Below are 15,975 nucleotides of genomic sequence, written 5' to 3' on the forward strand. Positions count from 1 at the left end.
TGCGCTCTCCTTTGCGTCGAGTGCATAGTCGCCTTTCTCTCTTTCTCTCTCTCCCTCCGTCATCTTCGACCTCGCCCACGCCACATTCGTCCCGATCGCTCTCGAGGGCGGGATATCGCTCCCTCGCCTCTTCCCCTCCTCCAGCATCCAGACCAGTTCAAGTCGTGCTGCTGGCGCCCCCCGACCTGCCTCTGAAAGGGCTCCCGGGTCGGCGGACAGCAGATATCCTCCTAGCGCATGCCTCGTGCTTCCAGCTCTGCGAAGCGACAGCAAGGCGCCGCCAACCAACGCGACACCAGGCACGAAAATGGTCTTGTAGGCCCCGCCAAGCGAGTTGCCAACAAGAAGAGCCAGTCGAACCTCGACGCTTCAGCTAGGACATCCTCTGACCAGAATGCTGCTGCCCCGGCTCTCCCCTCGCCTTTGCCCAACGGCACTTCCAACGGACACCTCAAGACCCCGAACCTCGCTGCGCCCGCTTCCGACCACAACGGCAACATCATGGCCCCTGAACACCGGAATGGCCATGCCGCTACCAGGCGGCCCTCGTTAGGCGGTTGCTCCGAGACTTCCTCGTCCGACTCGCTCTCCTCCGCCATGGGCAATGGTGCTGCTGACGCGAGCCACCGCCAGATTGATGTCAACGCCACCAAGAACGCCGACGTCCATCGCGACCCTGGTGGCCCTATCGAGTTCGCCGCTACCGTCCTGAGGGCACTGCCTCTCTACGACACCCTTGCCATCCTCATCCTGCTCATGCAGGTCCCTCCCGTCGCCCTCTCCGGTATCTACATGGTCTTCACCTTCCTCACCTTTGTGCCCCCTGTTACTACGAGCTCTGGAATGAACATCAATCTCGCCGAGATCTTTGACTACAACTCCACCATGCCCTCCCTCGTTACGGTGCTCTGCATGGATGTCTTTATACTGCTCGTGTGGCTCTTTCTGTGGCCGCCCATGCAGCTCGCCATCCTTGACTTTGCAAAGCCCGTCATCGCCGCCACTTTGGGTGGTGGATCCAACACGAGGGAGGGAGCGTCAAGGAGCGTCACTACCTGCTTCTTCCTGGTCATAGGCTCGCATCTTCTGCGCGGTTCAAGATTTCACTGGACCCGGGCAACAAAGTTCCTCCCAGCCAATTGGCGGTTCTCCCCCGACTCCGACGATCCGTTAGAAACATTTACGCGCGGTTTCGATAAGAGAGGACCGCACGGGTGGATCAAGAGCGTGCTTGCCATACATATTCTAACGCAGGGCATAGTGAGGTACATAAGAGAGTGGTATTTGAGAAGAGAAAAGGGAAGTCCGTCGACACACAGCATAACGGACCCGGAGGCCGGTAAGTCGTACTCGAACGAGACGACCACCGACACGGGGTTTGCTACGCCAGACAGCGACACGACTTTCCAACAAAATGCGACAGTATCATCTACGAAAAAGAAGAGAAAACAAAGCACACAGGTGCGTCTTCAGCAGCCGTTGTGGGCCGCCCTAGCGAGCACCAAAATTGTCATGGTTAAGGAGTACGAATTATCGCACGCTACTTCCGAGTCAGCCGGTTCCAATGCCACCGACATTCACAACTTGGGGAATGCCCCCTTTGACAGTCAGGCCGAACAGATTTGGATATCGTATATTGGCCACGATGAGGTTTGCTTCAACACCAGCTACTTTCCTGACAGCCCGAGCGTTGCTCCGAATGGGCACGTTTCGCGGCCGGCAGGAGTCGACACTTCAAAACCTTTCTACGTCCGGGTAAACAACGCCTTCTGGCAGCCGACACGTATCTTCCGCATCCAGGACGACGACCAAGACGAGCAATCCAGCCAACACCGTTGGTGCGGTGATATTTACGGACTGCGGCCGCTGTCCAAGTACGTCTGCGAGTTTGTCGATACACGCACGAACCGAGTCGTCTTTTCCACCAGCATCCGAACCTCCTTTGCGCCCAACAAGGACCAAGAGGGCTCCGTCAACCCGCCCGTCAGCACGCCACAGTCTCTCCGCCCCGACTCGCCCGCGACGACGCTGAAGAGCACAATCAACGCGAACAACGAGCGGCTGGCGGAGGAGAAGTCTAGGCTGAAGACGCTACGCAAGGAGTGGAAGAACAAGATTGCCGCGCTACGGAAAGAGAACGAGAGACTCGACAATGTGATTCAGACCGCAGGTGGCAACGACGACAAGCACAGGCAGAAGATTATCCAGCAAGAGACCAACAAAGCCCAATCCGAAAAGGAGATTGCCCAACTCGAAGCAGAGCTCAAGGAGTTTGAGAAAGCACCTGAGGGATTCTACGAGCGTAAGAAACAGACGGAAAAGGAGTGGGCTGCCGAAAAGGCCATCTTCGATACCGCCTCCAAAGAATACAAAGACTACAAGGCCGCCATCGCCAAGGCTGTGAAGGCCAAGGAGGACGAGCAGGCTGCCGCGCAGACCAAGAGGAACAAGATTGCAGCACGCATCGCCAAAGTGGACACCGAGCTGGGCAGAATCACGGATGCTAACAATCGTGGGCTGGACGAGGCCGAGCGTAGGCGCCAGGCCCGCATCGCCTGGCAAGCGGAGACATCGACGATTGAGAACAACTTCCGGGGCAGCATTGCGGATATTAAGGCAGCCAACGCGAACAAGCAGGAGCAAGTCAACGCTTTGCTACAGCAGCTCCAGGCATACCATGAGCATATGAACTACGCCACGACTGCCGCGATGCCCTATGATCTTCCCGAACGTCATTCCGCCCAGCCTCAGACCACGTCATCCGCCTACAATCCCGCCGCGCCAGCCTGGACACCACCGTCCGCCGCCGCATCGCAGTATGTGATGCCTGCCGGGTCTATGTGGCCCACATCCACCATGACCGCGTCTGGTTCTGTGTTGCCGCTGCCAGCGTCCTCTATGCAGCCTGTGTGGGGTTATCCGCCTACGCACCAGAGCACTGTCTCTCTCAAGGCTAGGGGCCGCTCCTCCTCGATGCTTAGCGATGTGTCTGGGTTCACGCAGTCTAGCAACGGCGACGACGAGTTCTTGTCGCTCCATAACACGCCTGCGCAGCAGCCCATGGCTCAGCGCACGCCCGTCACGTTTGCTTTCACGCGACGTCAACGGAGCGACGGCGCTGGGTCAGGCTCTGGCGGCAGCAGCGTTCATAGTGGAAGCGCTAGCGGCAGCGGAAGCATGCGGGATCCTCAAAGTCCGGTCTGAGATGTGTCTGTTTTCATCGGGAATTGTGTCTTGTTTTTTGGTGGTCAACTTTCGAAGGGTCTTTCGAGTCGAGACAAGTTTCTTGCTGGGCTGTCTAGTCAACCACTTGTTGGTGGACCTTGTCCTCATGCCATTAGTCTTCCCTCCTCTGAGTTGGAGGGCTGTGCTTATGTCGAGGTTTAGTCTGTGGATAGGTGGACTACATGTCCGTAGCGATTTCGTCTGGCGAAATGAAGACTAAAAAAAAAGTTGTGCCTTTGTTTAGATTATCTGTCTTTTGACATGGTCCTTGTGATGTCTATGGTGAGGATGACATGACTACCTGACTTTATGATAAGATGCCTATGAAAGTTACCTTAAGTACCTTACCTGCCTTGCGCTATCCGTAGTCGACGATAAGATATGATAACCACATGTATTGGGAAAAACAAGGTTTATGGATTGCTGCAGGCACGTCGGGTCGCCGCGTGCCTAGAAACTATGGCCGGGAAGGGCGTCGGCGGCGCGGCGCCGGTGCCGGTGCTCGGTTCTGGGATACTCGGGGTTTTCTGGATTGCTCGTCTGCCCGCACCCGTTCGTCCCAATCTCTTGGCTTGAGGGGGTTATCGATTCCCTGCCCCCCCTCTCGGCAGTTGGGAAGCAGTTGAGGCAGGGTGTTTGGCCTGACCCTTTGGTGGCTGGGTTTGTAAAGGCACACAGGTCTTCAGAGTAGAGAGATGCTTTATATGGGCTAGAATGGTGGGTTCACGAACTCCAAAGCTTGTTGTATGTTGAGCCACTCCTTCTTGAGGGATGTTTTATACATGTTTGCACATGTCTAAGATGACTTTGTTTTGTGTTGGTAAATGATTGATGAGGTGTTGGAGCGTTACTCATGTTTCGATAGAATCACCATAGCTATTTGCTTCACCATGTGCCAGGTACCTAGTTTGAGGAAAACGCATGGATCGTTCATTCACCTGCGCAGTGTAGGTAGAACAGCAAAGTTTTGAGTCGGGAGCACCCCCTAGGTAAGTGACGTGGGAGAAAGAAACCCCTCCCCCCTCCAAACATCCGGCCATTATTCCCTACCACTTCTCTGACTACGAATAGTGGCCAATTAATGTTTTAAAAAATACGGCTTCAATATCCAAGTTTTATAACATACAAATGCAGAATAAATGTCGATGGATGTGATGGTTGTGGTGGTGGGCGTAAAAGGAAGTGCGCATCTGGATGAGTTTTGACGCTCACTGCCCCCCCCCCCCCCCCGTCTCCCACTAAGGCTATTGTCATCAATTGTTCAGTTCACGGCAACATGATCAATGGGCATGATGGGAGAGAAAGTTGTTACGGTGGCTCACCGTCAAACTTACAGTCAACGAGTCACGACGATCCATGGCTTCAGAGTTCAATCCCTCTCCCCCTGTTGATACACCATCACATGCTCTACAGACTTTTCCGGGCACTTATCTCGCGATCCATGATGGACAAGAAAAACATCCCATGTGCGCGTTTGGTGGTACTCTACGGACCCGTACGACCAACGGAAACAGAGAATGCATACAAGGGTGTTTGTGAGCAATGAGGGGTTGAGAGGCGGTAGCGTCGTTTCTGGGCGGCTACGCGCATGTAGGCAGTGGGAAAGAAAATAAATCAAAAAATACCTCGGAACTGATTTGCGACTTGTCGAGTATTGGTCGGTTCATGGACCTGTCTGTATAGCTGGGTGGTTGGGAGTGAACTCTAGACAGCACCCATGTATCTATCTGTATGTGCTAGTCCTGAACGCAGGCTCTCGGTCAGTGGCTCTCTATGCTTTTTTTTCCCTTTCGACGTATGAAATGCTTAAGCATGATTGTTCAAAAACGCCAGAGGCTCATGATTTGTCCAGTGTTGCATGTGCATCTCCAATACCACCGCTCCCTACAGAGACATCCGAGAGGGCTGTGTTTGAAATGCATAGGGGAGCTTTGACCCTCTCCCAATCAAGGTGTAACGGGCGAGTTCCACAGGCGTGTAGAGGAGGCGCCTGTAGGCTGTAATCGCCTATGCGAGGACGGAGTCAGGGCTGTTAGTTTACTCGCCATAGTGCCCATAGTTCCATAATGTAGTATTGGACCCTGGGCTGGGCTCGAACTTGTATCGCACCCATTGGAGATGGGTGGGAGGGCATGGAGGGGTCGCTGCGCTTGGTGTGCAGGTCCCCTTGTACGGGAGAGCGCGGACTGGTTGGGCGGTGACGAATCAGGTTGGATAGACGGGGGTTGAACTCAAGCCTACTCAAGCTATTCAAGGGAGGGAGACGCCGTTGGGACAATTGGAGAAGGGGGGATATGGGTAGTCCCTGTGTTGATGATGGTGGTTCACTGTTTAGTCTGTATTCTTTGGGTGTGGTTTGTATGGTTGGAGTACTTGAAGTAGATGATGATTAAAGACGATAGAATGGTTAAGGGTGCCATGTAGAGAGCCCCCCTCTTCGACATGGGATTCTCGGACCTGGCGCGATCTAGGGGCGGGAAAGGTGAGCGGTGGTCGGTAAAGAGGGTGAAGAGGAGGGCTCTAAGAGGAGACACATGACTTTTTTAACGATTTGATTTGCTCAACTGGCGCCCATTGATGGTGTGTCACATGAATAGAAGAATCGGAGGATATCCGCGTTTCTCTCTTTCACTTGGTCTTCCATTTCTTTGCATTTGTCTGTGCTTATCGTGTGCGGCTGACGATTCTTCGTCCGGAGTTTGCTATATACTCCAGGAGGATTGATATCATCTTCTTCCTCAGCTGTACTCTTCGCGAAGGGTTATCCCTTCCACCTCCCATCCCGTTTCTGCCGGCCCCCTCCCCGCGGCCGTCTAAGCCACCGTCTCGGCCGCGGCCAGATCGCCACCGAAATCGCACCGACGGATTGCATTCCAGTGCCCGCCCCCGAACACAGCAATAGCCACACGCAGTAGCAAACGCCGGGACAATTAGTGTCACTCTGCTTTACCAAAGAGCAGGCGCAGGCGTTTCTAATTCAGTAGCGACTAAAGGAGGACTGGAGATATCGCGTCACACTTTCTCGCCTGTTCGTCTAGGCACCCAGGTTGGAAGACAAGGTTTCTCACTTTGTCCGCAACCTACCGGCTCTGGGGACGGGATTCAGCTGCGCAAGGTCACTCGCCTCGGATTTTGACTTGTGATTATCCCCATTTGCTCAAACACACCGAGGCAAAACGAGCATCGAAAAGGCGGAGAGGGAAAAAGCAGGATCCCGCTCGACACCGAACGCTTGGGTACACAGGATAACCGGGACGCCTTACTTCTTGTTCCTGTGTTCCCCGCCTGTCATACACGAACCTGTTCTCCAGCCAGACCGCTTCATTGTTTCTTGGCGACGAGTTTCCTCGTGCCTGGGAGAACTCAATCCTATCAAGCCAGCCAAGAGATACAGAAGAGCAGTTCCCTTCCTGTTTCCTGGTTCCTGCCAATCCACTCTTGTGCAGAGCGCTAGACTTGGCTCCCGCACTATTCGAAGACTGGCTGCCGGTAGAAAGTTTAACAACGCCTACGCCAAGGATCGCGAATCTGGGCAGACGGGAAGATCCCATTCGCGATTTTCAGTCCAGCAACACCCAAAAGGCAGAACGACAAACGAGGATATCAGAGACTACTTTGAAGTATCCTGAATGCTCCTTTCACAATGGGCTGGTTCGACCGCAAAAAGGCCGTCAAGCATGGCCCCGAACCAGTCAAACCGATGCCGGTGAATAACCACCACCAAAACATAAACCCTTCCCAATATCACGCACCGCCACATCCACCTACGCAACAATCTTCAACATATGCTACCTCCACGACGCAGACGCCGCCGTACTGGCAGCCTCAGCCGAGTAGCCAGGGACAATACCAACATCCCCCGCCTCCGTATCGTCATCCACAACCACGGCATCCTCATCAACAGCAGCAGCCTCATCGCCCTCAAGGCTGGTCACAGCAATACCCTCAGCAACAACAACCCATCGTGGTGAACCAGCACTACTACCTACACCCACCACCGTCACACCTCGCCCTCCCAGCGCCGCCAGGCGCAACCGGACCACCGACGACGTCAACTGCGACCGGACACCCCATCGGCCTGGATAAGTTCACCGGCTCCGTGGTAACCATCGCCAAGGACTTTACGTCCCCCAACTTCCTCGAGGAGCCAAACTTCCACCCGCACGCCACACAACTCATCAACTCCACCGCTGCGTGCGTCGACCAGATTGCAGGTTGTTTCAACGACGTTATGACCCTAATTGATCGGGACCGGATGGTGGGTAACGAGAAGGCCTTGTTCACGTACCAGAATGGCGGTGGTGGAAGCGGCGCGGTGCAGCAGACCACTCCGTCGGGAGATGGGAAGAGGAGCGGTGGAAGCGGAGGGAGAGGCGAGAAGAGCGGGCAGCGGAAGAAGAGTAAAGAAACTTCTTCCTCCGGTTCAAAGGGCCAGTCTGCGGCTGTGGCGACGTGCGTGGTGTCGGGGGGTTACTTTGCCAAAGTCGAGTTATACGCCAACTCGAAGCTGCCCATGAACCTCCCGCCCCTGAGACTGTGAGTGCACAAAAGTCCTTAAAATCACTCAAGATTCACGAGAGGAGACGAACTGACACATCCCAGATACATGCCCACCTGGCCCCTCCTCTGCATGGCCGCCCAATACGCAGAACGCGTCTACGACCACCCCAAAGGCGCCGAGCGCGACGCCCACGTCTCAGCAGACTGGAAAACCGGCACGAAAGCAATGGTCATCAAGTCCGTCCCCATGGACCACATGAACACCATCGTCTTTGCGATCCGCGGCTCCGCCACCTTCATGGACTGGGCCGTCAACCTCAACACCGCCCCGGCAACCCCCGATGGCTTCCTCGACGACGCGGGGAACTCGTGCCACGCCGGGTTTTTGGCGGTGGCGCGCAAGATGGTGAAGCCCGTCGCGGCGCGGCTGCGGCAGTTGCTCGAGGAGGACCCGGGGCGGGCGGCGTATAGTCTGTTGATTACGGGGCATTCTGCGGGCGGCGCGGTGGCGAGTTTGTTGTATGCGCATATGTTGTCTACGTCGCCCCGGGCCGGGAGCGAGTTGAATGCGTTGACGGGGTGTTTCAAGAGGGTGCATTGCGTTACCTTTGGGACGCCGCCTGTGAGTTTGTTGCCGTTGAAGAGGCCTGAGAGGGCGGAGCTGAGGAAGAGTTTGTTCTTGACGTTTGTGAATGAGGGGGATCCGATTGCGAGGGCGGATAAGGCGTACGTGAAGAGTTTGTTGGAGTTGTATGCCAGCTCGGCGCCGTCTACTTCGGGTTCGTGTTCTTCAGGGGGCGGTGGTGGTGAGTCTGGAGGAGAGAAGAAGGGGAGGTCGTTGGCTGCCAAGGCAAGTAAGATGACGCTGAGGAATAAGGAGAGTAAGATGTCGCTGGTTCCGCACGCGCCTGGTAGGGAGTCGGAGAGGGACCGGGAGAGGAGGAAGAGGGAGGGGAGCGGCAAGCCTGTGTGGCGACTCCCGCCGGGAACGCTGAGCTCGCCGGGCAGGATTGTGGTGCTGCGGAGCGGAGACCCGAAGGCGAGGCCGCGGGACCGGAAGACAGTGGCGGAAAGGTTGGACGAGGGTGTTGTTGCGCAGACTGTGACTGATGAGGAGCTGAGGGGTGTGATTTGGGGGGATCCGGTCTGCCATGTCATGAAGTTGTATTCCGGGCGGATTGAGACGTTGGCTGTTGGAGCTGTTACGGGGAGGCAGAAGTAGATGAGAGGGCTGGTACCAGTGAGAGATGGATGATGAGAGTAGACCGATCGTGTGATGAGGCGTTGGGGTTTGGTGATACCATTGCTTACTTTTAGTTTGGATACCTCTTATGAGTTATGAGATATGAATACATTCCACCACAACGATGATGCCTTGATTATAAGAGTTGAGTCAGGGCTCATTCTGGCGGTGCTATAAGATCCGTCATTAAAGAGGAGGTCAAATTCTTCGTACAAGACGATGTTTCTGAATTTTGATTAGAGGCGAGCCCAGTTGATCGAATTCGAACCCGAGCACTACTCTCGTCGTGACGGTGCTGGTTGTGTATTGCTTCATCATTCGTGTCTCGTCTCTTGTGACGCCCTTCTCGGGTGATAAGTAAAAAAGATTTTGTATATGCCGAGAGGAAAACGGAGATTCATAAAACATGAAGAGTAGGGGAACTCTATTTCTTACGGTTTTCTACAAGTTCAATTCCATATAATAGTGACTGACAACGGCATGTATATCACGCGTGGGTGAGGTTGAACAAATTGGCGTGTCTGTGACCTCGGTTCGCTAGATGCCAAAGCCTGTTCGCCCCAGAATAACAATGCTGCTTGTCCTTCACGAGGCTGTAGTGGGCCGCGGGAAGCTGTTGATCACAGGCCCAGTAGCGGCTGGGGAGTGAAACAAGCTCACGAATGGCACGGAACAATACTATGCAAATCATGGGCAAGATCTCGTTGTTCACTCGAGTTGAAAACTTCAACCCATTGTGTCAGATTCCAATGCTGTCCTGGCCACCTGAACATATACCTAAATGGACGGCGAATACGTATGAGATTCTCTAAGCCCCAATTCCATCCCCCGAGACCGAGGGAGAAAAAATCGTAATGTTATACACCATAACCATGGACCTCCCACTGAGGTTCAACCCTAGTATTCATCCTCGTCCCCTTCCTCATCCCCAGATTCGCCCTCATCCGCCAGGTTCATAAACATGCCATTCTCGTCGTCTTCATCATCCTCATCCTCCTCATCTTCGAGGTCATCATCTTCGCTGCCGACGATACTGCCCTCGGGTTCGTCCTCTGACTCGGAGGCAATCGGATTCCGTCTGCGATGCGTCATGAGCTTCTGCGCGAGAGTCATCGTCTTGGGCTGTGCTTCCTCCTCCTCCTCGGAGCTCTCCTCTCCAGACTCTTCCTCGTCTTCGGATACCGGATTGTCGCGGCGGTTGCGAGCGAGCTTTTCAGCTAGAGATAGAGGTTTCTTCGCGCCCTCTTCTTCGTTCTCCGCGTCTGATGCTTCCCGGGTCTCCTTGTTGGCAATATCAGCCCCACCTTCATCGTCGTCTTCGTCTTCGTCGTCTGAGGGAAGGACTCGTGCACGACGACCGGTAGGCTTTGCAGGTTTCTCCGCCGCTTCCTCTTCATCGTCGTCCTCGTCATCTGATAGAACAACGCGGCCCCGGCGACTCGTAGGTTGAGAAGGCTGCTCCTCATCCCCTTCATCTTCATCGTCGGAAATAGCCACTGGACCACGTCGACTTGTGCTGCGGCCTGAGTCCTCTGCTTCCTCCTCTTCCCCTGATTCTTCGTCCTCGTCGGACGATGCGGTTCGTCGTCTCCTCCTTCCTCCGCGGGGCTGGTTGTCTTCTCCTGATTCCGGCTCGGGGCTAGACCAGTGAGCTGCGGAGTTCCTAGGGCAGTTGCCATCGAAGAGCGTGCTGTCCTCATCCGCAAGAGGAGAGAAACCGCCGTAGTCTGACACACCTCCGCCCCCTTCTTCATCATCGCTTGCTTGTTGCGTGTCGATAAGCAAATCGTCCTCGTCTTCATCTACGGACTCCTCGTGAATGCTTCCGTCGTCGATTCCCTCGCTTTCATACTCGTTCTGGTCCGAGGAGTCGTCCGAATCTTCTTCTGAGTCGTCCCCTGATTCCTCTTCCTTGTCGTCTTCCGAACCGTCGGCAGCGGGTTTGTCTCCATCAGCAACCCCGTGTTTTGCCCGAAAAGCGTCGAATCGGTCTGCTGCATCCCAGCCAAAGCATTGCATAGGCCAATAACTGACTTCTTCTAGCCGCTCAGCTTCACCCGATTTCAGGTGAAGGGAGCCCTCCTCCACCATGTCGAACAATTCTGTGAAGAGATCAATCCATATCTCATTCTTGGATAGATTCTTCTTCAATGCGAATTCGCGATTCTGCGGCTGCGTGAGATCTGGCCAGCAGTACACGAAATGAAGATCCTCGCCAATGTCCACATTTCTTCGTAATTGCTGGATCTCGTAGTTGTGAATCAAATCCGACGCACACCACCTCAACCTGTGCGGTATGCGCCTGTCGTTATGCCACTGGAAATCGAATAGGTTCTTGAGGTTAGGAAAGGCCAGAAGAAGCCGTAGTTCATTGGCGTCCAGGTTAGATCCATCCATGGCCATGTTCATGATGTTCTCAGAGAAGCCAGGGACCTTGAGGTTGTGGTCCCAAACGCGCTTGACGCCATTGAGGTGAACGACGTCTCGTTCTTTGTTAAACCGAACGATGCGCCGACCCTCCCTAATCGCCAGGGTGTCTGGAAATGCCTTGAGTGCAATGTCTCGAGACTCGTGATGAACGCGCAACATGGCATCTACCGCTGCAATCTGGTTCTCCAAGGTCGTGCTTTCCCAAATAGTGTCTTGCCGTGGATTCGGCAGCACCTGGAAGGAGAAGACGCGTGGTGATGGGTCGAGATCTGGACAAAAGTACTGCCAAATGCGATGACGAAGCTCGATGGGAAGTCTGCGAAATTCGGGAAAGAACACCCGTGGAGCCTTGCGGCGGTATTCACCGAGGATAGATGCATCTTCTGAGTCCGACTCTGAGGAGTCGTCAGAGTCGCTATTCCCCTCTTCTGAAGCTTCGACGTCGAGAAAGCCCTGGTCGGGGGCGTCGCCAGCTTCTGTCCCTGATTCGCTGTCTGAGGACTCCTGGTCGGATGCATCATTTTGCATGAGGCCGACGCCATCAGGGCCTGACTCGTCGGATGAGTCTGGCATGTTGATCGATGGGGATCCTTCAGCGGCAGGCGACAAAGTTGCTGCCCTTGTTGAAAGACAAACGGCTGAGAAAGTGACAGCAGTGGTGAAATGAGGGTGAGACGCGACTGCCCAAGTGCAGGGGTCGAAAATTGATGCGCGCTAGGGAGCTATGGCACGTGAATCGGTACGTACTGAAGCTTATTTTGCCCCACCTTCTTCACCGAGAGCCCCGCAAGGTGAAGGGAATCGGGATGCCTGCCGAGACTGCACGCCGCAGGCCTCAATCCCTCACCGAAAGCTACTCCTGGCTCAACTTTCCCCGACAAAATGGTGATTACAGCTTTCAGGAGACACAATTCGACAGATGGACATCCGGCAAGATGTCTGCGACAACTATATCACTTCTCAATGGGTTGATATCCGTTGGCCTCAAATGACCGAGGCCATCGTCCTAATCCCTATCGCCACCCAACGCGCCGATTCCTTAACAAACTCTCGACTTACTTTCCTCCTCTCCACCATCCTCTGGCACCAAAGCCTTGACTATAATACTCTATCAGCTCTAGCGACACCTAGTAGGTCGTCTACCTCTTCACCTCTCTCCACAGTCTGTCTTAATACTGACTCGTTCCACTCCATCACATCTCGCTCTGACGCTTCTCCACACAAAATCGGTCCACCCCACGACACGAGCTCCATATTCCCAAAAATCGCGCAGCGCATCAACTCACAGAGACACAACATCTCAACATCCCCGATGGCACAATTGGCTAGCGCGTCAGACTGTTAATCTGGAGGTTGGTGGTTCGAGCCCACCTCGGGGAGATTCAGTGGTTAGATTCCATCGTACGGTTGAGGATTTTCTTTTGGCACTTTTTGGATGTTATGGGACTTGATTGACTCCGGGCCTACCAGCAAGAGCTGTTGTGGGACCTGTACGAATATTTTCCATTAGAAATCTGAGAGCTCGACGAGACTACAATACAAGGAAAAATTCGCTTGGATAGGATGACACGGGTCCGGATCTTCTGCCAGTACGTCTATGTTGAATGAATCGTGCTGTCCTCTCGACCGGCGATGGCAGCCGGGCCGCTTCTTTGTTGTAGCTCGACGTGGCGGCATGGCCTATTTATGATAGGTACAGGATGGCATCTCGTTCGGGACGGAGGTAGACTGGTAGTCTACCGCCACCGAGGGAGCCATTGCCTATCATCGTGCCCACGCAATTTGTTCGCACACGCTGGCCTGTAAAATCGAGGGAGTAGTAGGTATTGCGGTTGTCGAGAGCATTGCTGACGAAATAGGCGCCGCGATAACACACACGGATTCTCTAGGGTCCATCGCTCTATTGCGAACTTTCGAGCTTTACTTCCTTGTAATCTTCCCTAGTTCTCGCGCTGATCTCCGAACGAGACGTGCCATATCATTTGATCGAGGGTGTATTCTGAATCCATTGCGTACTGCAATGGCACACGATACGGTCGGATGCGTAGCCGATGTCGAGCGGGCAGGATATGGGATAGAATGTGGGAGGTATCGGAGCGTTAGAGACGATAAATAAAAGTATACTCTAAGTAGGTAGCGCTCGTGGAATCGAGTATATTTCTATTGATTGGTAAACTAGAATAGTATCAACGTGTGACAGAATTGAATACCTGTATCTACTCTTTAGAGCCTAGGTGCTGGAGCAAAGGTGCGGTTCGAGACTATTATCCAGAACCTCGATGACGCGAAGCTGACGGTTTGGCTCGACTGGTCTTTCGTGACACTTGACACCCCGACTGAAGCTGGCATCAAAACTGCAGATCGTTCGCTGAAAAGCCGTCACAGATAGCTTCGATTTCTGGACACAGAAGACGTGGTTAATCGGGAATTTACCACGTGAGGCTTATGGGACTGATTACTCCAGGAAGCAAGTGTTCAAAGATAATACTCTTATTCCCACAGACAGTAGAGCCGAGTTCCGTCTTGTCAGGGTCGATTGGTCTGAATGTGTGGATACCAGGACAAGATAGGAAGTTGTTTCCCACCAATCACTTATTGCATTGCAAGCAAAAAGAGCAACTCCATGTTGAGGCCGAGGCTACTTATGTGGGCAGCTTCACAGAATGGAAACGCGGAACAGCCGACACCGATCTATGGGTTCTTGTATTATTGTCTGCAAATTGGGGATATGGCTTTGGTCTGTATTTCGCATCGCTTTAGGTTCGCTGAAACTCGAAGGTCAATGGGGGGTTCCTCGAATTCAGACCTCCATCGGCGTTTGGGGATTCGAGAAAGTTGCCAGTATCAGACTATTGTGATCGTGATTTTCAATCAATCTGATTCCGAAGTTTGAATGTATCGTCGTGTGCCAGGTCACTTATTTGCTCAAGTATTCTTTTTCAAGAGAACAGGACCGGGAAGGCCTTCGCACTAAATGAATCGTGCATTTTCGTATCCGTTCGTACTAGGTAATCGTAGCTGTTCGTATTCGGGAGACTTCGTCCGTCGTATTTCAAAAATGTACAATATCGTCTCTACTCTCCCCACAATCGTGCTGTATCCTCAGTCCTCGGTCTGCCATCGGTTCAACAGCATTCTCAAGATCTGAGAACAGCAATCAAGCCAGCCCCGGCAGCAAGATAGGCGAGAAGTTGTCGGTGAATGTCGAGCCTCTTCCAGTCAGCAGCCCATCCTCGAACAACCTCGACACTGGCACCCTGTGCTCGATCGTCCGTCTTCTCCGCCTTGATAACAATTCGATGCTCCTCCAAGAGCTTGTCGTTGACGGGGAAGATCCTGAATTGCGTATACGGGCCCACGGCCCCCATCAGGAGTCCGGCGGCGAGATTGAATGGGAATGCGGGACTTGCGATGCCGTCTGGTATCTTTCGTTAGCCGATATGTGTTTTTTTCCAATGATGAGAGAGGTCTGTTCGTCTGTTTAAAGTTGCGGGAGCTGTAGTAGAAAGGGCAGGGTAGAGTCCAGGTTAGGAGGTGGACGGGGGGCGAAGTAAGGAAAGTGGGCGCGCACCGTTCCATGCCAGGAAGCCAAAAACGGCGGCCGTGCCGACAACCATTGCGGGGCCGTACACTCGGCCAAAGTCCCAGCCCCGGAACCAGAGCTTTACTATGGTGTCCTTGTCATTGAGTTTTAGGATGCTGTACATGGCAATTTTGTCCGTCCCAAATTGGTAGCCTATAGATGACTTTAGCCTCCCACGCTTCCGGAATTAGACGGGGTTCTGATCAGCTGATTATCACGGTACCGGCAAGATGAGTGACGCCCAGGAGGTTGACGAGCTGGAGCACTCGAGTCCATTGAATAGAGTCCGCCATGATCTACTAGGCACAGTATGTGTGTATTGCCCGTGGTACAGATAATTATCGATTCTGTGAATCAGACGCTAGGATAGCTGATGATGGTCGTCTCGAGCAATGGAAAGTTTCGAGAGTATCACGTTCGTTATCGCAAACTACTCGGCGACTTGTCTCGGAGCTTTTTGCTTGCAACTGAATACTTCGTTGAGGCGCGGTGACCGCTCTGTCAGTGCCATTTCAGTGCGGTAAATGATGGCGGCAGACATCTAATTTGACTATGAATTCTCTATCCCACCTGAGCCGGGGGCAAGTCCACCCCAGGCCGCCCACATTGGGCTTCTGTCGTGCATAAAGCCTTGGAATCGTCGGTCACCGCGCGACCCCACTCGACTAGGTCCAGAGGAGGAAAATTATCCCGCCTCATCCCACCGGCACGCTAGGCCGAAACCCCCCTTGATTATCACTGTTGGCCGAGTGGGATGCCGAGTGGGCGCCGCCGCAGCAAAATTGCGCCGACGGAAAGGGAGAGAGAAAGTGAGAAAAATAGAGCAGCCTTGTGGTCGGAGGCCGTGGCGAGCGTGGCCTTGTGCCGTGGCATGGCCGGCATGTTCGTGATGTTTGTCGAGGCGCTGCATAGTATAGTCTGTATGGAGTTGCGTGCTGAGTAGTATAGTCAGGCTGTAAAGAGCCTTTACGTCATAGCAAATCGAACGCTACTA

At 53.8% G+C, this 15,975-nt stretch overlaps 5 protein-coding genes across 5 annotated transcripts; 3 read left to right on the top strand and 2 right to left on the bottom strand.

Annotated features, from left to right (window-relative positions):
• Positions 1-237: 237 nt before the first annotated feature.
• Positions 238-3,204, top strand: CCOS01_08377 (ubiquitination network signaling protein; the record flags this gene model as incomplete). The annotated part of the gene is made up of 1 exon (XM_060456538.1): positions 238-3,204. One exon carries the CDS (start codon positions 238-240, stop codon positions 3,202-3,204), a length of 2,967 nt encoding a protein of 988 aa, XP_060312812.1.
• A 480-nt stretch (positions 3,205-3,684) lies between these two features.
• CCOS01_08378 (uncharacterized protein) lies at positions 3,685-3,801 on the top strand (the record flags this gene model as incomplete). Its single annotated transcript, XM_060456539.1, has 1 exon — positions 3,685-3,801. The coding sequence occupies one exon, from the start codon at positions 3,685-3,687 to the stop codon at positions 3,799-3,801; it is 117 nt and encodes a 38-aa protein (XP_060312813.1).
• Positions 3,802-6,868: 3,067 nt separating this feature from the next.
• On the top strand, positions 6,869-8,947 carry CCOS01_08379 (vegetative cell wall protein gp1; the record flags this gene model as incomplete). Its single annotated transcript, XM_060456540.1, has 2 exons — positions 6,869-7,761; positions 7,828-8,947. 2 exons carry the CDS (start codon positions 6,869-6,871, stop codon positions 8,945-8,947), a joined length of 2,013 nt encoding a protein of 670 aa, XP_060312814.1.
• Positions 8,948-9,865: 918 nt separating this feature from the next.
• CCOS01_08380 (uncharacterized protein) lies at positions 9,866-11,971 on the bottom strand (the record flags this gene model as incomplete). The annotated part of the gene is made up of 1 exon (XM_060456541.1): positions 9,866-11,971. The coding sequence occupies one exon, from the start codon at positions 11,969-11,971 to the stop codon at positions 9,866-9,868; it is 2,106 nt and encodes a 701-aa protein (XP_060312815.1).
• A 2,564-nt stretch (positions 11,972-14,535) lies between these two features.
• CCOS01_08381 (uncharacterized protein) lies at positions 14,536-15,274 on the bottom strand (the record flags this gene model as incomplete). Its single annotated transcript, XM_060456542.1, has 3 exons — positions 14,536-14,816; positions 14,970-15,159; positions 15,221-15,274. The coding sequence occupies 3 exons, from the start codon at positions 15,272-15,274 to the stop codon at positions 14,536-14,538; spliced, it is 525 nt and encodes a 174-aa protein (XP_060312816.1).
• Between the last annotated feature and the right edge of the window lie 701 nt (positions 15,275-15,975).

The sequence above is a fragment of the Colletotrichum costaricense genome (genome assembly GCF_030867565.1).
Source record: "Colletotrichum costaricense strain IMI 309622 chromosome Unknown Scaffold_8.1, whole genome shotgun sequence".
NCBI lineage: Eukaryota > Fungi > Ascomycota > Sordariomycetes > Glomerellales > Glomerellaceae > Colletotrichum > Colletotrichum costaricense.